The 26,998-nt window shown below is 42.5% G+C and overlaps 1 protein-coding gene across 1 annotated transcript; it reads right to left on the reverse strand.

Annotated features, from left to right (window-relative positions):
• Positions 1 to 263: 263 nt before the first annotated feature.
• On the reverse strand, positions 264 to 26,998 carry OPRM1 (opioid receptor mu 1). Its single transcript, XM_086625103.1, has 4 exons — positions 26,658 to 26,998; positions 11,453 to 11,805; positions 9,993 to 10,513; positions 264 to 302 (listed from the first exon to the last, which is right to left on the reverse strand). The coding sequence occupies exons 1-4, from the start codon at positions 26,996 to 26,998 to the stop codon at positions 264 to 266; spliced, it is 1,254 nt and encodes a 417-aa protein (XP_086481229.1).

The following is a 26,998-nucleotide window of genomic DNA, read 5'->3' on the forward strand; positions in this document are numbered from 1 at the left end:
GGTAAACATGACTGTTTTGAACACTGGAGCCTGGCAAGCCCCCATATCTCTTGGCTCTGCTTGCTGTTAAGTTTCATGCTTCTGTTACGCGCAATGTAGAAGTGCTGCAGAAGCAATATTTGACAGACTGGAAAAGCAGGCACTTTCCTCTGTGGCATTTTTTTGAGGGAAAGCGTATCCTACGCATTCCCATAGCATACTGCCCAGACACACTGTGGCACTGGTGTGAAATTGCTTTGAGAGCTATGCGGCAGGAGACCCTGTCACGGCAGTGGCGTAGTTTCAGCTTCTTGAAGTTCCAGCTGAAAGGAAAGAAATTGCACATACAATGAACAATTACTTGGTTTCTTCCCACCCACAAGTTTATGTGTTTGTTTGCACATGTGGGGATTTTTTAAAGAGGAATTTACTTATTTGCAGCTACTGTCCTGCCTTACAAAGCTAAACAGGTAGCCCGGAGAGTAAGGCAAGACTATGCCTTTGCCATGAAGCAACAAAGGCAGAGGGAATGATCACAGAGAAGTTTCATGTCTGACCTTCAAAGACAAAGAAACTTTAGTAGATCTGAAATTTGAATTAGAATTAGAATATATTGGATATCGAGCCAGTTCTCTTTCTAGAGGGGAACTCTATGAATTTCACAAGTACGGAAGGATTTCACTCCCTTCCTGTATCCTTTTTGTAGCAACTGCAGGGGAGTCAGTATTTTAGATGATACATTCTGTGCTCACATCAGCTAACTTTTGGATTGGCAGTTGAAGTCTAGTCTAAATTCTCTGTCAGATGCACTTGTCAGCAGACAAACCCCACAACCTCTCAGCCCTGTGTGTCCACAGTACCCATGCTAAATCCCATTCGCAAACAGGCACAACAGCACTACAGATGTTTTCGTCAAGAAAATCTGCTTACTGCACAGCACGTCCTGAAAGCCTGCAAACCCTTTTTACTGCCCAGCAAATGTTGTCCTACAGCACTAGAACCTGTTGGCAACAGGGTGGGACACACCGCAAATAAAGGGTTTATGATACGGAAAGTAGAATCAAGGATGAAGCCCAATGGAGACAAGAGAGGGAATGTGCTCCTGTAAAAGTAATGGGACACAGGTAAGGATTTTGGGGCAGGGAGAAGGAAAGTGCGTTTTCTAACTAGATCGCTTCCCAAGCACGTTTAGCAGAGTGTTAGGACTTCTGATTTGGAGATAAATGTCTCTAAGGCCACAACATAACTCAAATGCTTGTTCAATTTAACATGCTATATTTAGGAATTTTCTTTATTCTGTATTGGGAACATTTCTCCTCAGCTCCTTTTGGCCAGGTCCTAAATGTGAATGTGCCTGTCTTTTGGAGAAGTTTAGATCCAGAAATTCATTTTGAAGACGATATTAACTTATCTTTATGGATTAGATAAAATAGAAGCATTTCTTTTGTATTTTTTTACCAATGAGCTTTTTCTAATTTATTAAGGAAAAATTGAAATGTTTTGTTCCCTGTTTATTCTAATTCACAGTTCAAGGAATGCCACAAACACAGGCAACCTTAGAAGCCATCTAATTAGTTCTGGTCCTCAAAGCACAATTTATTCTTGTTTCCTTTCATGAAATAGTTTGACAAACACATTGTGTTTTCTCTGCTACTAGAAGATTCACAAAGGGCCCGTACGAGTGGAAATCAACTACAATAGAAAGCCTTGTTTTAAGGATCTATGGAATTTAGACAAGCTTTTCATAAATGCCATTATCTTGCCAGAAATGGGCCTTATAAGAAATCAATACTTTATTATTGAAATATAGTATTATTTACAAAGGAGATATGTCCATTTTCCAAAAATACAGAGAAAGGCCATTCTCTATTAATACAGGTAGATGTGAATCTGCCAAGGTTTGGAGTTAAAGAATCTGCCCAGCTTTTGTCATGTTTCTGCATAGGACTCACCAGCATTCCCCATATTTGTTTGCAGTCTGTCATATAGCACTGGGAAAATGAAAATGTAAGAAAGTACTTTCTTCGTTTATTTAATCAAATTGAAACTAGCTTTCAATTTTTCCTTGTTTCAGCTTAAAAATAGTTTTTCTTTCATCCAATATCCTTTTTATTTCTACATGTGGCTGCCAATCCAAGCAATAAGGGCAAAGCTTTCAGGGCTGAGCACAAATACCAGAGTTTTTGGCTACTGAATATACCTGAGGCCTCATTTTCAGCACATGAGGAGGATTTGCAGCTTCCATTATCAAGCTTCCACACTTGAATGGTTAGGGAGAAAGCATCAGAAGGAAAAAAGACAAAATATAGTTACATAGGATGACTAAATTGTCCTGAAAACGTGCCTATACATAATTTGCTTAGTTGCTTGGATACATTCAGGTGAGGCTGCTATAAAAACTTAAATAGGTTACAAAGAAACTAACTCACTGAAACAAATTAAATTTCTCAGATTTCTATAATTATTAATAATTCATTTCCTAAGTATGTAGGATTTTTTGTTATTAACAGATATTAAGAAAAATAAAAGATATTTAGAAAACATAGTTTTCAGGAAAAAAAAATAAATGAATTTTACATTTTTAAAAATATTCAAACTTTTTTTTAATCTCAGAGAGAAATTAATGCAGAGAGTCTCTGTGCATTTGAAGCAAAAGCTATTTATTTCAAAATACTTGTTAAAGTCTTTGTTATGAATCAGGTTAATGTCAATGACACCAAAAAATCCCTCAGCCATTTGCAAAAGCTAGTATTTGATCCTTTATTACCATTCCTTGCCAATATTGGGTCATACAGAGAAATGTTCAAAGTCAGCAGTTTTGCTTTGCAAGCAATTTTTCCAGGATTCAATCACTCTTACTCTCGTTTTAGCTCTTCATGCAAATGCACTTATAAGATTGTATATGCCTCCCTGAAAATTAAAGTGAGCCAAGCCTTTAAGCTCACCATGGAACAAATGTAACCTGCACATTTTACTGCAGGAGTTAGTTGAGTGTAACACAGAATACATCCCCACAGACATGAAACATACCACTCTCACAGCTCTTCCAGTTTTTGCATGCCTGATTAGCCACTGCCTTTTCTCCCTCAGAACTATGTTGCTCCACTGAGCATGTACAATTTCCATAAATGATCACGCTATCAGTGCTATGGATCGGATGTTACTTTGCTACTTTCATTTGAAAGAAGCTGCATTTCTGGAGGAGTTTTGAACTTCTTCCACTCTTCCACTTTCTGTAAATGCTGATAAAACAATAATTAAACTCGAGATCTTTTTGATAATGTCAACTTGCCACAGAGTAGGCCAAAGGACAGTATCTTAACTCAGAATAACATGGATATTTATGATGTTTCCTGTTACTGCTTGTGCGCTCATAGAAAACACAGTTGTTCCTTCCACCAGCGAATGTTTATTTTTAAGAGCTTAAACAGTGTGAGGCACTAAGTCATTGAGCAATTGAGTGCTTGCAGTTCTCATTAACTTTAGCAGTAAAGAATTCTCACCTGGCACAAAAGCAATGCGTAGAACATCTGTTTCTTCAAACCTGAGGTGAAGTATGCCGAGTACTATACAGCCTTGCAATTAGAATTCATACCAAATGCTCTCCAAGGCTTCATCTATACAAGGAGCTTGCCAGTATACTTAGTTCAATACAGATATACTAGCTAGACTTTCTTGTACAGAAAGCACTAACCTGAGGAAAGAATGCCCTGTCAATAGAATTTACCTAACCTCACTGTTTCAGGAAACAGTGGTTTGTTTCTGTTGTGGTTTTGTTTTGTTTTGGTTTGTTTTTTTTTTCCTTCTTTTCTGTGAGCAAAAGTTGCAATCATCTTAGGGCTTTCTCTGTTTAAAAAACAATAATAATAAAAAAATATTAGATGTTACAGTTGTAGTACTATCCCAGAGAACCTTTTTTAGTGTAGATTAGTTCTACAACTTTGTCATTTTGATAGTAGCAGACAACAAAAATGTCGTCTCATACAGAAATGTTTGCTGGAGAAAAAAAAAATAATGAAGTTTAATATTCAAGGTTGAACATGGCTTAGTGTAAATGTATTCCACAGATGTTGTGGAGAGTGAGAAAGACAGCACTCAATAGCTGGTGCACTGTAGTTCAGGGAGTGCAGTGAGAAGGCTCAGGTCAGCAACTAGTGAGCACATCTGACAGAAATAAATGAGTGGCAGTAGCAGCAGCTGCTAAAGCAAGGACTGCAGGGACGGTGGTGAGGGAAGTGAAATTGGGCCCATTTATGGCTACTTCAAGTTCTTGCAAAACCAGACCATGCAAAGAGATCTATCACAGAATCACAGAATGTTAGGGATTGGAAGGGACCTCAAAGGATCATCTAGTCCAATCCCCCTGCCGGAGCAGGACCACCTAGATCAGATCACACAAGAACGTGTCCAGGTGGGTTTTGAACATCTCCAGAGAAAGAGACTCCACAACCTCTCTGGGCAGCCTGTTCCAGTGTTCTGTTACCCTTACTGGGAAGAAGTTCTTCCTCATGTTTAAGCGGAACCTCCTGTGTTCCATAGAATCATAGAATCATAATCGTTCCAGCTTATATCCATTTCCCCTTGTCCTGTCATTGGATGCCACTGAGAAGAGCCTGGCTCCATCCTCATGACAGTCACCCTTTACATATTTATAAACATTAATGAGGTCCCCCCCAAGTCTCCTCTTCTCCAAGCTAAAGAGACCCAGCTCCCTCAGCCTTTCCTCATAAGGGAGATGCTCCACTCCCTTAATCATCTTTGTGGCCCTGCGCTGGACTCGCTCAAGCAGTTCCCTGTCCTTCTTGAACTGAGGGGCCCAGAACTGGACACAATATTCCAGATGCGGCCTCACCAGGGCAGAGTAGAGGGGGAGGAGAACCTCTCTCGACCTACTAACCACACCCGTTCTAACACACCCCAGGATGCCATTGGCCTTCTTGGCCACAAGGGCACATTGCTGGCTCATGGTCATCCTGCTGTTCACCAGGACCCCCAGGTCCCTTTCCCCTGTGCTGTTCCCCAACAGTTCAGTCCCCAACTTGTACTGGTACATGGGGTTGTTCTTACCCAGATGCAAGACTCTACACTTGCCCTTGTTGTATTTCATTAAATTTCTCCCTGCCCAACTCTCCAGCCTGTCCAGGTCTCGCTGAATGGCAGCACAGCCTTCAGGTGTGTCAGCCACTCCTCCCAGTTTAGTGTCATCAGCAAACTTGCTGACCATGCACTCTATTCCCTCATCCAAGTCATCGATGAATATGTTGAACAATACTGGTCCCAGTACCGACCCTTGAGGGACTCCACTGGATACAGGCCTCCAACTGGACTCTGTCCCATTGACCACTACTCTCTGGCTTCTATCCTTCAGCCAGTTCGCAATCCACCTCACTACCCGATCATCCAGACCACACTTCCTCAGTTTAGCTGTGAGGATGCTGTGGGAGACTGTGTCAAATGCTTTACTGAAGTCAAGATAGACCACATCCACTGCTCTACCATCATCCATCCACTGGGTGATGTCCTCATAAAAGGCTATCAGGTTTGTCAAGCACGACTTCCCCTTAGTGAAGTCATGTTTACTGTCCCTAATGACTCTCTTATCCTTGATACGCCTAGAGACAGCACCAAGGATAAGTTGTTCCATTATCTTTCCCGGGATGGAGGTGAGGCTGACCAGTCTATAGTTACCTGGGTCTTCCTTCTTGCCCTTTTTGAAGACCGGAGTGACATTTGCTTTCCTCCAGTCCTCAGGCACCTCTCCCGTTCCCCACAATTTAGCAAAGATGATGGCGAGTGGCCTGGCAATGACATCCGCCAGCTCCTTCAGCACCTGCGGGTGCATCCCATCAGGACCAATGGACTTATGGATGGCCAGGTTGCTTAACTGGTTCCTAACCAAGTCCTCATCAACTAGGGTAGACTCCTCCTCTATCCTGACTTTCTCAGGAGCCTCAGGGTTCCGGGGCTCATCAGAATAGGCTCCAGCAGTATAGACTGAGGCAAAGAAGGCATTCAGTAACTCTGCCTTCTTCTTATCCTCTGTCACCAGGGCACCCTCCTCATTCACCAGTGGGCCTACATTGCCTCTAGTGTTAGTTTTATCTGCAATGTATTTGAAGAAGCCCTTTCTGTTGTCCTTGACCTTTCTTGCAAGGTTTAATTCCAAGGAGGTCTTAGCTTTCCTAGTTGCCTCCCTACATCCTCTGACAGCAGACCTATATTCCTGCCAAGTGGCCTGCCCCTCCCATGATCTGTACACTCTCTTTTTCCACTTGAGTTTGCCCAACAGTTCCCCATTTAACCATGCAGGTCTCTTGGTACCCTTTCTTGACTTCCTGCCTGTTGGGATGCACCAGTCTTGAGCTCGGAAGAAGAGGTCCTTGAAGGCTAATCAACTATCTTGGGCCCCTTTACCTTCCAGTACTCTGTCCCATGGGATTTCTCCTAGCAATTGTTTGAAAAGATCAAAGTTGGCCCTACTGAAGTCCAGGGTTCTAGTTCTGCTAGGTATTCTCTTCCTGCCACATGAGATCCTGAACTCCACCATTTCATGGTCACTACAACCAAGGCTACCCTCAAATCTTCAGCACTTCAACCAGACCCTCCTTACTAGTGAGAATAAGATCCAGCAGCGCTACTCTTCTAGTAGGCTCATCCACCATTTGCATCAGGAAGTTATCATCAATGCACTGAAGGAACCTCCTGGACTGTGGATGGCTGGCTGAGTAGGCCTTCCAGCAGATACCAGGATAGTTGAAGTTCCCCATGACAACGGGGCCTGCATTTGCGAGACCGCTGTCAGCTGCCTGTAGAAGGCCTCATCAACCTCCTCATCCTGATCCGGTGGTCTGCAATAGACACCAATAACAGTATCACACATGCCAGATTGTCCTTTAATTCGCACCCACAAGCTCTCAACTTGCTCCTGATCCGCCCCTGGACAGAACTCAATGCACCCTAGTTGCTCCCTCACATAAAGAGCAACTTCACCACCTCGCCTTGCTGGCCTATCTTTCTTGAAGAGGACATAGCCATCCATGACCACATTCCAGTCATGCAAGCTGTCACACCAAGTCTCAGTAATTGCTACCAGATCATAACCCCCTGATCGAACACAGATTTCTAACTCCTCCTGTTTGTTCCCCATGCTGCTTGCATTGGTGTACCGGCATTTCAGAGAGCCAGCTGAGCACGCGGATTTCACCCTAGGGGGTGGGAGGCCTTATTCCCTGAGCCTAGTTTACTGAGCCTAGTTATATCCCCCTCCTCCTTCAAACCTAGTTTAAAACCCTCTCGATGAGCCCTGACAGCTCATGAGCAAGAATCCTTTTCCCTCTTTGAGACAGCTGAAATCCATCATTTGCCATCAGACCCGGTTCTGTGAAAGCCTTCCTATGATCAAAGAAACCAAATTTCTGCCGGTGGCAGCAGCCTCTGAGCCATCTGTTAATCAAGTGTATTTTCCTGTTCCTATCTGTATTCTTTCCTGCCACTAAAGGGACTGAGGAAAACACTGCCTGCGCTCCTGACCCTTCAACCAATTGCCCCAATGCCCTGAAGTCCCTTTTGATGGCTTTTGGACCTCTCTCTGTTACCTCATCAGTTCCACCCACCTATGAGAACATGAGCTTCCAAGTGTTGTCTTCTTCTCCCCAGCCCTGGGGAAAACTGATGGCTAGTTGCTAGGAAGAGCTACCAAAGTAGCCAAAGCTGGATAGTCAAACAATTTCTTACAGCTCTGCACACACCTTTTTTGTTCCATGCATATTGACTCTTTGCTTCAGTTTCCTTCCTTACTGCCTCACTCGGACCTCATTCCTCACATTTTCCTTTCTCCTCTGCACTCTGCTTCTCACGTCCCTTTCCCTTCAGCATATTCCCCTTCACTTCTCTTTATGTGTGTTTTATCTCTTCTTCAGTAATTTCACCACTATTACCTGAATGGAAAAAAAACCACTCCAACAAACAAGGAACCCAACTATGAGACTAGCTTTCTCCTTATTGCCACTATCAAGCTCATTTCACTTACTTGGTTTATCCTTGCCTCAGCTGGCTCTCTCGCTTGTTGGTGTAGGTTGAAAGAATACAGAATCATAGAACCATAGACTGGTTTGGGTTGGAAAGGACCTTAAAGATCATCCAGTTCCAACCTCCTGCCACAGGCAGGGACACCTTCCACTAGATCAGGTTTCTCAAAGCCTCATCTAACCTGGCCTTTAAAGATACATAAAATACATAACTAAAAGTAGAAAATGTGTGCATATACACTGCCCTGTAAAAAGTTGGAATTGTACTAGATACAGATACAATCCTGTTGTCAGACACATGGACAAAATAGACTCCACTGAGATTCATGAATGCATTATTAACAGCTGAATTTGTCTAATAAATTTTTGCCACACCTAGTAAATACTACACGTATATACATGCATATATACATACATATATGTTATGTGTCTATGCCAAGTTTGGCAATTCTGCTCCACCGCAGAAGTGTGCATAAGACTGAGCAGGTGCTAACTGATTTCACAGGCCATGGTTCGGTATGTACGAATCAGATGCTGGTGGATGACAACACCAAATGTAGATGCTTAATAAAGCTTCTCCCTTTAGCCCTTCTCCCTTTAGCCTGCTCCCTCCTCTTTTCTGGTGCAATTACTATTTTGTCTGTTTGGAGATGGTAATGTTCTGATTTGGGATTCTGGGCAGCAGCTCAGTGGTAGGTACGTAACTGCTTTCACAAGCAGCCATTGACTTCCGCATCTCAAGGAGGCAGCTATCTTGTGGCTGAAGTGGCAGCAAGGAGAAACTGGTGCAGCAGCAACCTAAGTATGTTGCTGAAAGGGGATATGGCAAGGAATGAACTAGGCTTGTGCCTTTTGTTCTTCTTTTTAATGAATTACAGAGATGATGCAAACTTTTTCTAGTGCTTGTGACGTGCTTGAGTTACTTTCATGAATGTTAAGTTTTGCTTTCATGTTTTGCATGAAGTTCACTGACGGATGGATATTGGAAATTCTCAGGACTAATCACAGGAACATAGATGTTGAGCATGTAACAAAAAAGCTTTGCAAAAGCTAAGCAAAAATAGAATCATAGAATCATAGAATGGTTTGGGTTGGAAGGGACCTTAAAGATCATCTAGTTCCAACCCCCCTGCCACGGGCAGAGAAATCCTCCACTACACCAGGTTGCCCAAAGCCTCATCCAACCTGGCCTTGAACACTTCATCTATTTCTCTTGGTATCCACTGTGCCATAAAATCCCTACTTCTCAAAGGCTTTTTCTACATGGAAAAGGTATATTCTCAGTATACCTTAAATGGCAAAATGGCACAATACTCCTTAACATGTTTGTATATATATATTTAAAATATCTATCTATCTATCTATCTATCTATCTATCTATCTATCTATCTATCTATCTATCTCAAAATCCACCTTAGCCAACACAGATAATTATCTGATACAAGCACTGCATGTAGACAAGCCTTTGTCTACTTCTTGCATGTCTTCCAGGACAAGCAAGGCCAGGTAGGCCTTCTTTGTACATCAATCAAAAGTGTACAAGCACGGTTACTTCTCTTTTTCATTCACTATCACAATGGGAGAAGAAGAGAGACCTATATTATGTTCCACTCCTGTCTCTCAGCAAACAAGGAGTAGCAATAGAGAAATCTGTGATTAATCTTCAACCAATTCTAAAGCAGTCATCTATTGTAAATATTCTGCAAATGAAACACCGTTTTGTGTGCTTTGTATATGCATGCACGCTGGACCCAGTCATGCAAGGTACGTTTGAAAGCCCTCAGCTTCTGAGCATCAACTAGAGAACAACTAGCACCATGCAGGACTGGGGTCTCTGTGTATGCATACTGCAGTTTCACATATAACCCTGAAGGTGTTTAGACCTTCCAACAGCTACAAATCAGTATAAACTGTAACTTCAGAATACATGTCATCTCCAAGCGGGAGGCCTGGATCCAGAGATGACATCTCCACTGCTAGTCATACCTGATGGTTAGTCCTGTCCACAGTGTTGGCAGTGGAAGCATGGTCACGAGTGTTTTGTCGGACTCGAGTGGAGTTTTGCTGCTCAATGGTTGAGGAAGTGGGGATGCAGAACTCTCTGAAACACCTTTTGAAATTCTCATCTAGAAATGCATAAAGGACTGGATTAAGGCAGCTATTTGTGTACCCTAGAGCAATACAGAAGTGCCAGGAGACAGTTTGGAAAGTAGTTTCTGGGATGTTGACCAGGGCTTTAACGATGACATAAATGTGGATGGGAGTCCAGCAAACAATAAACACCGCCACCACTACAAGAACCATCCTTGTGATTCTCCGCAGGTTCCTGTCCTTCTCTTTGGAGCCAGATAACATGCGAACGCTCTTCAGGCGTAAAATCATCAGCCCGTAGCACACGGTAATGATCAGGACTGGCATAATGAAGGCGAAGATGAACACACAGATTTTCAGGAGGTTCTCCCAGTACCACGCAGGGTGGGAGAACGTAAGAGTGCAGTCAATAGAGCCTGGAGAAAAAGGAAAACAGCAGAGAAGAACAAGCAGGTCAGTTTTTCATTTGCTTTTCTTTAAGCCTTTTTTTTGTTAAATATCATAGGAAAATATATGTAGATTTACTAAGTAAACAAGTAAAATGAAGCTATTTGTGACCTGTCATCGGCACAAACATTGGTAGGACACAGTGCTGCAAAACGTGTATGAAGTGTGAGTTAGAAAAACAAAACCGGAGTAACGTGTTCACTTTTACATTTTATTGCTTGGAATGGCATGTATACTGGACAAGAAAAAGAACTGAACTGTCATAAATGCTCAAACTTTGACTCATTTTCACTTTCAATATAAATATTGGTGAAAAGACAGATGATTTAACCACTGTATCTACTGAGAGTTTGGACATTTCGAGGCAACGGGGAAGAGAATGACATGACACTTGGTAACTGCGCACAATGGAGAGTATGGATTTAAGTTGAGATGCTGTTGCTTCATGGAAGGTCTATGATCACTAGTGATCCAGAACATGCTCTCTGCTCTGTCATGTCCAGCCAGACTAGATGCAACATATCTATGACTGCTGACTTCAGTGGAAATATCCTGGGTAAAGTACAGACTTCTGTGCTGTAGGACAGGGCATAACCACCCCATAGCAGAAGGCAGATAGGCACAGATGCTTTTGCAAACACCACAATAACTGTGTGGGGCAGTGAGACTTGCATGGACACACAGAAGGAGCTGGATCTGCCTGTTGTAAACGACAGATCATGTGCAGTGCTGGGTCCAGTCAGCGACAGACAGATGCAAAATTGTTGGAGGGGTCCATTTGCACTGACACCTGCTTTAGACGGGTTTGAGGTCAGAAGTTAATTCAACGCCTCTACGGTAAAGTGAAACAATGCAGAAAGGAGTTTAAACATTGAAACACTCAATTTAGGAATGAAAGCCAGACTTACCATGCCTGTATTTAGTAGTTGCCATAAACATAACTGGCAGGCCAATGGCAGAAGAAAGAATCCAGTTGCAGACATTGACAATTTTGGCATTTCTAGGGGTACGGAAATCAAGGGCCTTAACTGGGTGGCAAACAGCTACGTAGCGATCCACACTCATGGTGCAGAGTGTAAAGATACTGGTGAACATATTGTAGTAGTCTATGGATATAACAATCTTACAAATGATGGTACCAAATGGCCATGTTCCCATCAAGTAATTCACACTCTGAAATGGCAGAGTACTTGTTGCTAGGGCATCTGCCAATGCAAGATTGAAAATATAGATATTGGTGGCAGTCTTCATTTTCGTGTACCTAGAAAAAAAATCAGCAAAGCACGTGAATGACCACAAGTGACAATGTTAAACAAAATTGAGTCCAGTGCACCATCTATAAGAAACTTCTGTGGAATAATGTGCAAGATACTGTCAAAGATCGTCTTTTCTGGTTTTAACCAAATGACCTTGCTATGATTTATCTACAACAATGTTTGCATTTCAGTGAGGCATTAGCTGAAGAGTGTAAGAAAGAAAACAAAAGATTAATTTAACTTGTGCAGAGAAAAAGGATACATGTAGAAGAAACAATATTACAGATGCTAAAGAACTGAGAAGTTGAAAAAAATGTATTTGTAGATATCAGACAATGTACTAATTTTCAGCTAGATTTTCTGTATCTTCTGATGTCATGTCCAGTATCAGAACCATGGTCTGTAGAAACAGAGAACTCATTTGTAGGTTGTTGAGTAGTAGCAATGTAATTCCTTAGGGAAAAAGTACCTAGAAGATTATTATAATAATTAAATCCACTGTGTCTAAAAAGCCAGGCTTTTAGACTTTTTCATTTGTTTATGTTTACAGAATTCTAAAATAATTTGTAATGATGGTTACCACATTGCTTTACTAATCTCAATGTCCAATGTAAGTTGGACAGATGTTCTTTCAATCAAATAAGAAGACAGATGCCGTTAACCATATGCATTGAACGTATCAATAGAACCACGACCCTTGTTGCATGCTGCAGCCCTGCTGCTTAAGGTAGGAACACTCGCTCTGCTCCACAGTGCCTATTTTGGCAAAAGGGTCTTCTGCCTCCATTTCACTTCTTTCTTCCTAAGTCTGTGCTGCTAACAACCCAAAAAACACTTGATGAATTTTGAATATGTCACACTTCAATCATAGCTGAGCAGGGGGAGCTTTTTATGTTTTAACTTGCATTTGCATTACGAAAGGTAGAGTCCAAATTCCTCCTTAGTTTCATCAACTTTTTGAAGAGCCCTTCACTATTTCAAGCCCATCGTGTCAGCTGAGCAGCACTTGAGATCCACTTTTTATGAGCTTGGTATACTTCTGCAGCAGTAAAATAAATGTTTCACTCTTAAGGAACGATCCTGGCCATGCTGCCCTGCTGTCCTGATTGCTGCTGAGGTTGCTGGGCACTGTGGCTGCCTGGCTTTTGGGCGGTCAGATGAATTGCTCTTTTGATAAAACTTCTTTCTGTTTCTGCAAAGTTAACAAGTACAGTGTTTGATCAAACATTTTACAATTTATAGAGTGATTTGCAAGAGGAATAGCCCATTTGAAAAGATCTTTCAGGCAACCTGTCAGGGAAGACAAAGTGTAAAATACAGTATTTCAGGGTTTCTTTTTCTCTGTGACTTTGACCTCTTCAGAATATGAGTTAGCTGCAAAACAACCCAATGACAGGGCTGTGTAGGGAACACATTTGGAACTTTTTGGTAGGGTCTGGAGAAACGCAGACTTTTTGCTGAATGAATCTAGATAGCTTTTATGATGAACATCTGAAGAAGTTTGTACTGGCTTTGTTCTCTCATTTTCTAGCACTGTGCCTGGGGAGCCACTAACAACCCTAATTTCAATTTAGGATGTTTTTTAAAAAAGATTTTCAAGTAGATCCAAGCTCTTTCTTGAGAAAGAGATAAGCTCTGCTGTCTTCTGAAAGTATGATCTGAGTATGATACCTCCAAGTTTTAAATAAAATCTATATTCTGAAAACATCTTAAAAACTTTTCTTACAGGAGGACACCATACATCTGACAAGATTGCAACACTAACTTACGAAGAAGTAGATGCAGCAAGCATCCATGCCTCTCTCTGCCGGGAATTATTTAGAAAAAATGTACAAGATTGCAGCGTGTCGTGGGAGAGGTACACAATAAGCTGTAGCTCTGAAAAACAGTTTGGAGGGAGGAGAAAATATTTTCTGGGCAATTTGCTGGAGAATCTTACAGAGGAGAACGAAAATAGCAACATTCTTATATTGACTTTACTATTACCCAGAATGAAAACGTTGTACTAAGCCCTCTTTTTTGCCATGTCCCCTCTTGCTTATCAAAGATGAATGTCTTCTCCCTAGGTCTGACAACAGATCCAGGACTTATGTCCAGAGAGCAAACCTGGAGGTCTGGTTGCGTTGTGAGCAGACATACCCAGCTCACTCCAGTCTGATCAGCTCAGGCTGCAGCAGCAGCAGAGGGGCAGGGGCTCCCAATTCTGCACAGACAAGTGAAGGCCATGAGGATCCTGCACCCTCACCCAGGCTGCTGGTCCCTACTCAGCCCTGAGGTGATCGCTCTATCTTTATGGCTGGACAAGAAAGCTTGCTTAGGTGTGCTACTCAGTGCTGCTGCCATCACACACAATTCTGGCACAGTTCTGTCTGGAGAGTGCATCATCAGACGATAATGGTAATGTTTTTTTATCAGTAATTAAAGCCATTCTTACGATTTAAAGGGAATACCTGATTCAACAAAAAAATAAAGACATCAACCAACATGTAAGTGACTTTCAGGTTAGCATGCCAAAGGATGGGCAGGGAAAAGCTCTGGATAAATGGAATAAAGTTTCTTCACAAGGACTGACGTGGGCCTTATCCCACTTAAATGCTACACATTTTTCAGTTTTGCTACCTTGCTTTCATTGCCAGTTTAAGCTTAAAAGTTCTTGGATTTAGTTTGTTTAATGGGCTCTATAGGCTATTAATGAAGGATTTTGCTTGATGTACTCTGTAATCTTTATATTTCTAATCATGCTATTCTTACAAAAAAAAGAAGCAGAGCTTTTGTAGTGATAGAAAGTATTTACCTCCACAATTGCCTAATCAACAAAAGCCTATTGAAATGCACAATATTCTTTTCACTGAATTCTATGGGATTTGGGTGTTTCTTTGTACTGGATATTTCAAGATTTTATAAAGGGTTTATTTCTGAAAGGTACATTTTGTTAAACATGTATTTTTCCAAATAAGTAGATTATCAGCATCCCCAGGATTATTTTTTTTTGGTACAAGTAAATAAATACTGAAACAATTGATTAAAAGTAATTTTATCAGCATGAAAAATAGCAGTCCCTCAAAATGGAGCTCTTCAAAGTCTTGGTCTTAGCTGTTATTATACCTATTTGAACAAGCAGCACAAACATTTCCATCATCTGGACATAGATGTGTATGTGATGAGATTTTGATACTTCAGAGAGAGACTGGATTTTATATGTAATTAAAGTCACAGGATATCTTTATGATTTATAATATCTAAAGTATTGGATTTATAAATGCAATCATTTAACAGATACTGTTTTCATACTTTCATTCAAGTCCACTAGAGACCCTAAAACCCAACAGATGTGTAAAGAAAGGGTCTTAAGTGCAAACGCATGAAAATCTGAATGCTGGTACTTAGATTGCATTGAAATTCCAGCATCTGAAATAAAAAGTAGATTAAATTTTGCATGACAATGAGCAAGGCCAAAAGTGAAGACAGGAGTTGGCTTTGGGCCACATTACTTTTATTTTTACAGCTTTGCAATGAAAGACTAATAGAGAAACAAGATGATCCATTTTTTTTGCGGATATTTAGCTTGATACTGCTCTTGATATGTTTTAAAATTAATTATGCTCATTATAATACTGATACCCACTAGTATGCCCTTCCTATCTCCTCAGTGTATTTTATATCATAAAATATCTTTGTTTATGAAGCATTTTTTTTTAGTAGTAGATGACAGATTAGATTTACAACAGTAAGAATATACTTTATGTCTCTCTCATTCTGTAGGGCAAAGTCAGCCTTGCCTTTATCTTCAATCCAGCAAAGCTTTAAAATATACTTGATGTTTGAAGATCTGATCTGAAGAGGTCCACTCAACTGGGATTTGCTTGGAATAAGAAAAAGCAATACAGAAAATCATGAGACTCCTACTCAGACAGTTACTAAGTTCCTAGTACTCCAGGATAAATAAAACGTCTTGAAATGACCTCTTCAACTGGCAGCCCATGGGCCACTTGTAGTTTGCAAACCAAACAAAAGATTCACCAAACTAACTTGGAGAGAGCCCCAGCTTCATTGCACAAGTGTGACAGCATCTTGAGCAGGAGCTATGAGCATTTTCCCTTCCACCTCACAGTCATGCGACAAGAGAGGTGTGAGCACGCTTGTGCCTCTCTTTCTGCAAGACACGTGCCACAGCCCTATTTCCGGCCTGCCCACTCCAATGGCTTAGTCTCTGCCTTACTGCCTCCAAAAATTTTGGCAGAGTCTTTTCTTTTAAGCCTCCATGGCTTAAAAGTAAAGAACATATAGCATGACAACTGTATATTTTCTTAAATAATCATGACATTTTTAGTTTGCATTATGCTTTCTCTAAGCCTAATAGACACAGTTGGTATCCCTACCGCTCCTTGGACAAGCCATTTACATCCGTGTGGATTGTTGGAACATATCCTCTGCCAGACCCTTCAGCCCTTCTGTACCAGATCAGCCTTACAGCATCCTTCTATCAGGAGACAGGTGCAAAGAAGCCAGAGATGGGTTCGTTTAGCCCAATGAATACAGTAATACATACCATTACAAATTAATTTGAAAACTGCTCCTATCTGAATAACAATAGTGAAGAGAAAAGCAGAAACAGTCTTTTGCACTTAGGAAATGGGCTGGCCGATAGATTGGTAATGACTGCTTTCAGCAACACAAAAGCATAAAAGCTTTTGTCCACAGAATGCTAATTTGGAGACAAAGCCTGCTTCAACTGATCTACCTTTAAGTTCAATGCAAAATATATGAAAAACTGGCTTAATTACAGAGATTCATTGTAGAAAGCAGTCGTTCATGAAAATGGTTTGGCTGCTGTAAGAAACAACAGCCAGCAATTAGGTCTTCAATACAGACAACCTGACATAACTGTTGTTGATGCTGGAGGAGATTAGGTTAGTGTTTCAAATTCATGTTCTTCTTGCATAAATGACTTCTTGTTAAACAAATGAAGAATCATTATGTGCATACATTAGATTAGTTGAGGTCTCCTTGGGTGGGAAGATTAAAAGATGTGAAGTATACCTAGTTGAACCAATTTAAATGAACATTTACTTCCATGGCTGTTCTGGTGCATCTTGTATATGCAACACAAAACCAGTAGGAAAGAGGGATTTTTTTGCATGCTTTCATGAGATACCAGTTAATTTAATTTTTCATCAAGCCCTTACAGCTTTGATAAAGGTCATGTCATATTCAAGACAGTCTGGAAATAAAACTCCACAATGTCCTCTGTCTGCCAATCCAGTTAGTATGTTTGACACTGAAATGATGTCTCTCAGCTAGGTCATATTCTGGAAAGTGCTTTTGAACTAAAGGGTCTCAAATGGTGGACTTAACTGATGGCCATCCTATCTTACTGTCCCTTTTATTTCTTTGCACAGTAGTAGGTCTCTATAGAGTGAAAGACCTGTACTGTCTCTCAGCCACAGTTGTGACATGTGCTGTGGCAGACTGTTATCTATTCAAGTTTTGAAGTCATACATATTCTCGATGAGCTTAACCTACCTGTCTGGGATCATTTGACTTAATCAGCTTGAAGATTTAGTCTTTGATTTTTCTGTTCAGGGATACTTCAGAATGCTTATGCCCTAAGCCATTAAATTCAAGGCCTGGGTACAAGCACCATAAATATGTGTACAACCTTATATGTTATTATGCGGTCAGGCCACCCAGAGTGGAGGTACCATACTGCGGTTAACAATCTGTTCATCCTTTACTCTGAAGAGATCATATACAAGGATGTAATTTTAAAATAATAAGCCTTCAGGGAAAACAAACAAACAACAAATTGAAAACAAAATCTCCAGCAGGTACAACATTACAGCAGAAAATGTTCACACTTAGTTACAATGGAATTGTGCAATTTGCAAGCACATTCACTTCTTGGGGGAAGAAGAACTGGGGAAGGGAACAAGATTTTACTGCCTTTAAGAAAGACAGAGGCAGTGATTGTTTCCTCCAGTTGAAGCCTTGCATCCTGACTCCCAACATGGTGCTAGCCGGTCACCTCTGTGACCGGTGATGGTGGGTTAATCAAAGAGATGAAAAAACATACACATACCAAGCATTACTTCAGGTGTCAAGGCAAGACAAACTAAGGGAGCGTACATGACTTAAAATAGCAAGGCCTAGTTATTTGACATACTTGGCGGGGAATGCAGCAGGGTCTCCAGATACATTGTGGTGGAGCAGCCTTCCCGTCACTTCCTCGCACACTGGCAAGGAGATGTCCTGAAGGTATTTGAATGTATGTGCTGAATGTGAGTCTGAACATAGGGTGGACAACTGCTGGACTGTAGCTGCTTCAGCTGCTACCTCTTTTCTCCCTAATACTTTTTTTTTCCCACTGCCAAGTTCCTTTTCCACTTTATTCTCCTACATAGCACGAATGAAATTAATCCAGAATTTCACCGAAGTTTCCTTCCCTGGCGTTATCTTGCTAGCATCTTTGACTTGCCAGCTTGTTCTCTCCTTGCATTAGGGTCTGTATCAAGGTATGTGGAGATCCACCAGCACTTGCTTACCGGATCAAGGCAGGAGAAGCAGGCAGAGCACACCACTGCTTGTGGAGTAGCACCGGCTCAGGGCCATTTCTCCTGTACTCAGAACAAATTAGTGATTTCTCTCAGACCTCAGCTTTGGGAGAGGGAAAGCCAAATGAAAGCCTTTTGGGCAGAGTCAACTTTCTTCAGACGCTGGTGCCGGTCTTTTTGGGAATGACGTGGCACCAAGAGAGTTGGGAGGGCATTTGACTCATCCTGTTTTCAATTTATTACAATACTGTGTTGGGCTTTAGGCTAAAATGCACTTGTTGCTTTCTTTATGGCTCTTCCTGCTTTTTCGCTACTGAAAGGCATCATACAGAAGCCCTTTTCTGCTATTTAGTTTAAATCAGTGAGTTTAGTCCCTCCCCAGAGAAAACAAAACTTTTCTCTTTGGGAAAAATAACTATTTTGGGGAGGAAGGCTGGTCCTTTCCCTTGAAGTCTGACTGAGAGGATTAACAAGCAAGGAGATTACTTCAGACATACTCCACAGTAGTCATAACAGGTAACTGTTTTATTAATTCTCTCTCATTATTTTCATGCCTTTTTAAATTACATATATATGCAAAATATCCTGGCAGAAATCCATACAAAATAAAGCTAGATGTGATACATTATTTCTTTTTTCAAAAAAGGGAAGGGGAACAAGCCAAGAAGAAGTTTTTATAGGTATATTCATAGCAACTTTCCACACATTTAAGATGTTGCAATGTCTTATAACTCTTATTACCCTAATTTCTTTTTCTTTTCCCAGACACTGTAAAAAGCTACTTAATGATAAAAAACAAATAACAGTAATATGTATGCTTCAATGCCCAAATGGTTATTTGGTGGTACACTTCCTTCCCTTCCAGCCTAGTTAAATGGGGGAAAAATTATCTTCCAATTATTCCAGGACTTAATCTGGCCTGTTTGTTAAACCACCTTTAGCTGAGCCTCTGTTTGTCTGGTGCTGAGGCATATATGGATCTCCAGCAAAGGTTGCTGCTTTCGCAGTTATTGTGTAACACATCTCTCTGTAATAAATCAATGGTGCTCAAAAGGCTGACTCCAATACACTGCCGTTATCTAGCAGTGGGTGCTTATTGCTGAAGTTCCTGCTTTGCTAAGAAGACGTGGAAAGGAAAACTGTCGGTGTCTTCAACCCAACTTTCTGCCCTCTGCCTTTGGGGAAGCGTGACTGAGAGTAAAACCACTGACTACATCTATGACAACTGCGGTGACGTTTTCCTAGGGACAACAAGTTAACAGCTATTTCCTCTGGTTTCCAGATGCTGGTTCCCTCCTCCTGATTTGTAGACTGATCACCTCAGGTGAGGACTCTGCATGAAACATCCCTTGCTCAGCAGGGAAGCTGGCATGGAAGCCTCTGATGACAGTTCTACTGCTAGTAGGTGCGAGATCCTGAAAGGTGTGATGGGGAACAGCAGTGGTAATCCCCCCTGGTCAGAGGGTGTCAGGGAGGTAGCATGGGGATCGAGGCAATGCCATAGACTGTGCAGATCAAAGTAATGCCAAATACACAAGGTATGGTCTCTCACATACAAGGGATTGGGATCTTCCAGTGAAGCTGTCAAGTGTGATCTGGAAAGGAGTGACAGAGGTGAGATAAAGGGACTGGAGAGAGTTTATTCTCTCCATGGAGACAGGCTTGTCTGTGATGGGGGGAAAGGCAAAAGCAGACGATGGCACAGGCAGGTGTGACAGAATGAAGGAGCATGATTATGTGTTTTGAGAAGACAGGATCAAAAGTACCAGGAAACGTGGACTGAATCTCCATGTGACAAGGATGAGATTGCGTCTGAAACTGGGGCACTGAGGGAGGTACTGAGACCATCTCCGCATGAGAAGGATTTGGGTAACTGGCTTCTTGAGTGATTTTTCTATTAGAGGTAGCACATCCAAGGGTTGCAGGTTAGCACAGCGCAAGGGGAAAATAGCAAAAGATACCCTAACTGCTGCTCCCTGTTCCCCCTTAAAAAAAGAGACAGCTGGGATTGCTCCATACAACACGAGGAGGATCTGCTCCGTGTTACACAGACATGTTAGTTTTGAAGTTTTGTTCCTGATCTGAGACAACATCTTACAGCTGATAATTGAACACTTCTCAGTAAGAAGGTGGAAAAAATACGCTATTTCATGTCTTTCACAGTTATTTGATTAGCTATGTCTGTCATCTTTACCTTTTTTTCATCATGTAAATTCAAAGAGAAATACAAATAAAATTTAGAAGCCATTACCATTAAATGGAAGAATGAGAATGCTTCTTAACACAGCTGGGCTAAGCTGTGGAACTCCTTGATAGTGAACACCATTAAAAGCCAACTTCCAAAAGGGAGCAGGGGCTTTGAAAGATAATGACAGCATCCCCACTTATAATACCAAAAACTGAAACTTCATAGTATAAATCAAAGAAGGCACAGATGGTTATAAAAAGAATTTCATTTGAGATCAGCCTAACCACAGCAATTCAGAAAATAGTTGCTTTTAGGTTTTTAAAAAACACAGTTATGAGTGGATCTGTATTTTGAAGAGAATCATCAAGGATTGAAAACTTGTTTTCACTTGGAATCATAATGAAAATAAACAATTTTTTGAAAATGTCCATTAATCAGGATCTCTACAACATCCATCTTAGAATACCTAAGCTTAAAAATAACCAACTTAAAATCTTTAAAAATGTTTCACAATTCTTAAGTTTTACTTTAGAGATTATTTGTTTCAAAGCAGCTTTGTTTAGAAGTGCTAATATTTGTCACCTTTTATTTCCAACCTTATTTTTGATTGTGATTTTTTGGGACTGCTGCATGTTAGAAATGTCCACAAAAAGCTACTGAATAAATGTTGATGCAAACTGCAGCTCAGAAAGTCTCTCTGTAGTGTAACAGTCTGTCAGAAGGATTCTCACACAGTGAGAATCTTCTCCTCTTTGACTAAACACCAGCTGCTGGCTATGGTTGGAAAAGAGGTTAGTAAGCAGGACTATGATTCTGAGATATTTGGGCTTACATCATGCTATGTTTGAGATTTTTGCAAATCTGTCACCTTTTGATCTAGAAAAAATGTAAAAGCTTATCAACAATGTTCAGCAAAAGCTATGCCTAATGATTTGAAAAAATAATATAAATTAAAATTAAATAAAGCAGTACTTCAGGGTTATGTTAGCTAATTAGCTAATTAGTCATTAGCTTTTTAATAATTACATAATATAAACAATATGAGCTTACAATATTTTCTAATTTTACTGAAGCCATGAAAAGTTGGTACAATTTGACTTATTTTTATAAGGAAATTTAAAAAAATAATCAGGAAGTGTTTAACATTATGTTTCAGGGGAAATGATACTCCAGGAAAAATACAGATGGATCAAACCAGCTTTTTCAAGAGAAATTGAGTGAGAGAGGATGTTTTCTGCCCTGAAGTGCCTGGGGGTAGCCGCTAGCAGAGCAGGGGTGTCTGCTCTCCTGGGGCGAGAGCCCATTGGGACTGGGCACAGGGCACGGGGTGGCACAAGGTCGGAAGAGGAGCGTGGGGCTGCAGAGGTCTCACTCATCCCGCAGTCCTCTCTGCTCCCTCAGGGAGATGGAGTTATCCCCAAATTGCAGGCTAATGTATTTTCGGCCAAATTTTGATCATGTCTGTATCAGCATAATTTTAAGAAAAAGAGAATATCAAGGTATACATGCCATTTTACCTGTCTGCTTCCCTTGATCTTGGAGGAGGGAGAGGAGCCACTTGCTATTCAAACATTTACCCACTAGCAGAGGTGGTCAGCTCCTATCACAAGCAGTGTGCAAACAGGGACACCTGCCTTTCTGTAACGCAGGATGCTGAAGGTCACCCCCTCACTATGTTGCTCATTTAATTCAGCTTCTGTGCTGTTCCACCAGGTCTTCTCTGACTTGTGCTGGTCAGCAGTATCAATTCTTAATTGACACAAGTGGTTCAGACTGCTGTGGCTTTTGCTAACAGCTCTTAGCAATAGGGTGGAACCTTTCCTTTGCAGACAGTGGAACAGGCAGGACACACATTGGCACATGCAACGCCATCTGAATGCAAAGAAATTCATTTCTGAATTCCTGCGGATGTGGACAGGAAAGAAAAGAATGAATTTTATGCATTTCTTGTTTTCTAAGTTCCCTGATCTTTGCTGCTACAAGAGATGGTGCAGGCCGTCTTTCACACTACCTCCATAACTCCATGTCGCCTTACAAAGAAGAACCCCTGTTTTTCAGAAAAACTTGCTTCACTTCAGCCACTTCCAGGCTTGTGATCATTTTCAGTTTATTTCTCTAAACAGACTCTCTCCACTTCATACCTTATGACCTCTTTCCAAATCCCTCACTTCTCTCTTTCTGTGCACATACGTGAGAATATTTATTTCTCTGGTGATATCAATTCTTTCTACAATGGAAATTTCACCCAAAATTCCTTTCTACTTAGTAAAACGGTTTTCCTGAAGTGTGAGTGAGCCGAGCTGAAGGAACTAGAGCTTTCAGTACTGCCTAGTCTTTCCAGATTAGACGATGTTTCGGTCCCAGCTCTTTTTTCCAAAACACTATTAAGAGGCCATTTTGAGAAACATAGAAAGAAATCTCTTCATTTCAGACAGGCCTTCTTTCTCTGTTTTTTTTTTTTTTTAAGCAGAGTAATCATTTACTCTAACTAAACCAGACATTTCGTTCCTCCTGTGAGGAATCACAGAGAACCTGAGGCCCCTTTGTTTATGATATCTGACAAAATTAATAGCAAATTAAGGAATCACTCTTGACTTGAGTGACTTTAGCGGCTGTTGGTGGAATTACAGTCCTCTCAGGACACTTGCCATCGCTGAGGACTGGGGCCTCCAAGAACTACTCCTCTCTTCCAGATCAGTGATGCAAAAGATTTTCATCTATGATTGTATTACAGCTTTCTAGCACATTGCCTTAATCACAGGGCATATTCTTCTTCCTGCTCTAATGCATGACTAATATCCCTCTAACTTGATGAGAAAGCTGGAAAAGCCTATAGATTACTGTGTAAATTAATTCAAAGCCACATGCTAGTAATTGTACACTGTCTTGTTGTACTCTGCAGCAGCTACAAGTAGCATTTGTTGTTGACATAGCCATAACAACACTGTGTTCATATTAGTGATTTACACTTACACAAAGCACATGAGGAAAATGGGTAACAAAAATTGTCTACAGATTTTTCAGATTACAGGAAATTAATGGCTGGCAGTAAAACCTGACTATTACTGCTGTCACTCAGAAGGCATTTTTTTGTACTCCACAAAGGAAACAGCTCAGTGTTAGTAACATGGGGTTCAGCCTCATATACTACAGATATAACATGTAAATATTCATTCAAGGATGAAAGTATTCTGCTGAAAAGGAACCATTTGGGAGAGTGAAGAGAGTGGATGAGAACTCATCAGTTATAAAGTAACACATAAATAAATAGGAAATCCAGGGACATGCTTTGCATGAAAAAACTGATTTTCATATTGATAATGACAATACATTTCTAACTCCTGTTTGCCCCAGCTGAGATAGCAGGGTGGCATCATGGAATGATAGTGACAGTTCCACATCAGGCAAGCACTCACACGGCTCTGGCTCCAAACCCATGGATTTGCTTCATGCAGAAAAGTTGTAAAAATGATCATGTTTACAAGAATAATATAATCATTATTAAAAAATATTTCTAAAGAAACTGGGCGTGAGATATTAGTATGCAGCACACTGAATATGAAGTCACTGTTGCTCTCACTGGTGCTGGATTCTGAAAGGTGAGTAGGGACAGAGTTTCAAATACCTCAGCACCTACCTCCCAACTCCTACCATTTTCAAGGCAAACTAGGTACCAATTTCACTTTAAAATCTTATTTCTAGTAGTCTCAATTCTTCTCAAAATGAATACAAATGTCAATGTTTTGTTTTTCCTGAGCAGGTGTGGTGGGAAAGGTAGATAAAGAAGGGGAGCTTTGCATTATGCCAAATTCAATCCAGTGAAAGGTTTGCCTCCCATCTGTAGCTGGATCCAAGGATACATGAATGTGAGCACATATGCTCACCATTTCATGTATGCATATTATATGATTGGGAATACTGTCATGTTAGTATAGCTTGCAACAGGAAATAAATAAGAAAGTTCCCTATTGTTGTCCAGATATACTAAACCTATAGAGAAGCACAGAAAGGAAATGCATTTTTATGTTGCTTAAACCACAGATCCTATTAAACCATTAATATGTAAACTCTTTTTCATCCCAAATTAGTAAATGGCTGCATGATATCAATTGGGAAGGAGCTCTGTCATACCAAAAGCTGTTCTTGCACAGGAGACCTGGGTTTGGTCCAGGCTTTGCCACAGAATTCCTGGATGGTTTTGGAGAAGCCATCTAATTTATCTGTGTTTTCCTCTGTAAAATGAAAACATATTTTTGCTCTCTCCTATTGCCTCTGGTTTTTGTTTTTAAGCTGCAATCTCAGGGAAAGATGCTCTCTTTAGATAGAAATCTAAATGTAAGTGCCTCATTCAATTTGGCTTTGTGGTGCAAGTGTGATTTGATTAATTGATGTAAGAAATATGAACCTAGTATGAGTTATGTCCGTTACAAAGACAACCTGTGGCATATTTCTCTGCTGACAGCTATCCTGGCTCTGTTACATTGTGCATCTGCTTTTTCTCCCAGAGGAATGCATTCAGCACTGCTCAGCCCATTGCAGTCACAGCCCTGTTCAGAAGCCTCTCTGCAGCTGTACCTTCACAGAGATGGCTGGAGCCTGGGACTGACCAAAACCACAGGGCAGAAGAGAATCTCCCCTGCTCTGCGCATCTGAAATGCTGTCTCTAAAGTACATTTGAAACCAGTAGGTTTCTAAACTACTACAATGTGAACCACTGATGCATTATTACTTGCGCTCCCACGGGGTCTACGAGCTGCACAGGCTTTGCAGTGACATCCTCAACACGTGCTGAAGGAATCATTCTCCGCCGTGCCACAGCACTCCATTGCCATTCTCACCCCTGGCCCCGCTTTTTACAGTCAGCGCTGCCACTCCCACCACGGAGGCACTCCTGTGCCGCCGGCCTGCATGTGGTGCTAGGTGCCCACCTGCCAGCTCCCTGCAGCCGCGGCATCCATGCCCGACGGCTGCGGCCCCGACTCCTCGGCAAACAGTGTTCAAAGGGAAAAGGGACGCTTTTCTAGACCTGGGGAAACTCGAAGTGCTGGGGCTGCCCCGGCACGGAGGGAGCGCGCCCCAGGGGCACCCGTCGTAGCAGCGCCTGGCGGGCTCTGCAGGGCTCAGAGGATGCTTGATTTGGAAAAGACGAGGGAACAGGAAGGATGAGGGGCTAACCTAACCCAGTTCCGTCCCGTCCCGTCCTGCCGCTCCCGGGAGGTGGCAGTGTTCCGCCACGGAAGGCGCCCGCCCCGCTCCCAGGCGGGCAGGGGAGCCCGTTTAATCCCGTTTTCCGCCGATTTATGGGCCTGAGGCTTCTCGAGCGTGAAAGGCACGTTTGTGAGCGACCTGCAAAACAAGGCGGCAGCTGCCGCCCCGCCGCCCGGGTGGGCTTGCGGGCGGGAAAGCTGCGAAGCGCTGCAGCACAGCGGGATTACGGATAGCGGCCGCGATCCCGGCGTGTTTATACACGTGTACACACATGTATGTATAGATACATAGATAAACGTATATGAATATAATCATATATGTCAAGACTTGAGCCAGAGGATCTATAAACCCAGCAGAGAGAAGCGTTTAGCGGCCAAGCCATTTATACTTTGCTTCTGCGTTTGGGAGAGGTGGGGGGAAAAACGCGCGGATGTGTGCCGGTGCCGGGTGTCCGTCTGTGCGCCTCTATTCGCACCCGCTCACGGGCAGTGGCTAAAGTCCCTTTAAAGCTTCCCTCCTCAGCGGACAGGTGCGGGATTCAGGCCTCGTTGGCCAGAGCAGCTCGCAGAGGTGCTGCAGCAAGGAGGGTCCGTAGAGCATCCCCGGACCTGCAGCGGTTTCTGACGGACCGCCCATCCCGGCCGGTCCTCACAGCCCCACCGCAAGTTTCTCTTCCCTGATCACCAGCTCCGACGCTTTCTCAAAAGACTCCTACTCCTTCCCCGCGGGCGCAGGAGCCCCTCCGCGCCCCCTAGTCTGGCCCTTTGGAGAGGGACCGCAGCATCCCCGTCAGGACGCCGGCACACTGCCCGGGTTCCCCGCGGTGAGGCGTCCGCCCCGACGGCAGCGGCCGGATGCTGCAGGGCAGGGCAGGGCAGGGCAGGGCAGGGCAGGGCGGCACGGCACTCACCTGACGATGACATACATGACCAAGAAGTTGCCGAAGAGCCCCACGACGCAGACCACGGAGTAGAGGGCCATGATGGCGATGGCCGTGACCACGGAGGGGCCGCCGCCCGCGGGCGCGCAGGGCCCGCCGCCGCCCGCGCTGCCGTTGGCCCCGCCGCAGGGCTCGGAGCGGTTCCAGCCCGCCGCTGCCGAGGCGTTGCCCCAGGCGCCCGGCGGCGCGGCCGCGCAGGGCGGCGCGGCGGAGCGGCAAGCGGCGACGGAGGCGTTGGCGGCGAACGGGACCTCCAGGGCGCCGGCGAGGAGCGGCACGGTGCCGTTGCCCAGCAGGTAGGCGACGGCCAT

This window comes from Tauraco erythrolophus, chromosome 2 (genome assembly GCF_009769465.1).
Source record: "Tauraco erythrolophus isolate bTauEry1 chromosome 2, bTauEry1.pri, whole genome shotgun sequence".
Lineage (NCBI taxonomy): Eukaryota > Metazoa > Chordata > Aves > Musophagiformes > Musophagidae > Tauraco > Tauraco erythrolophus.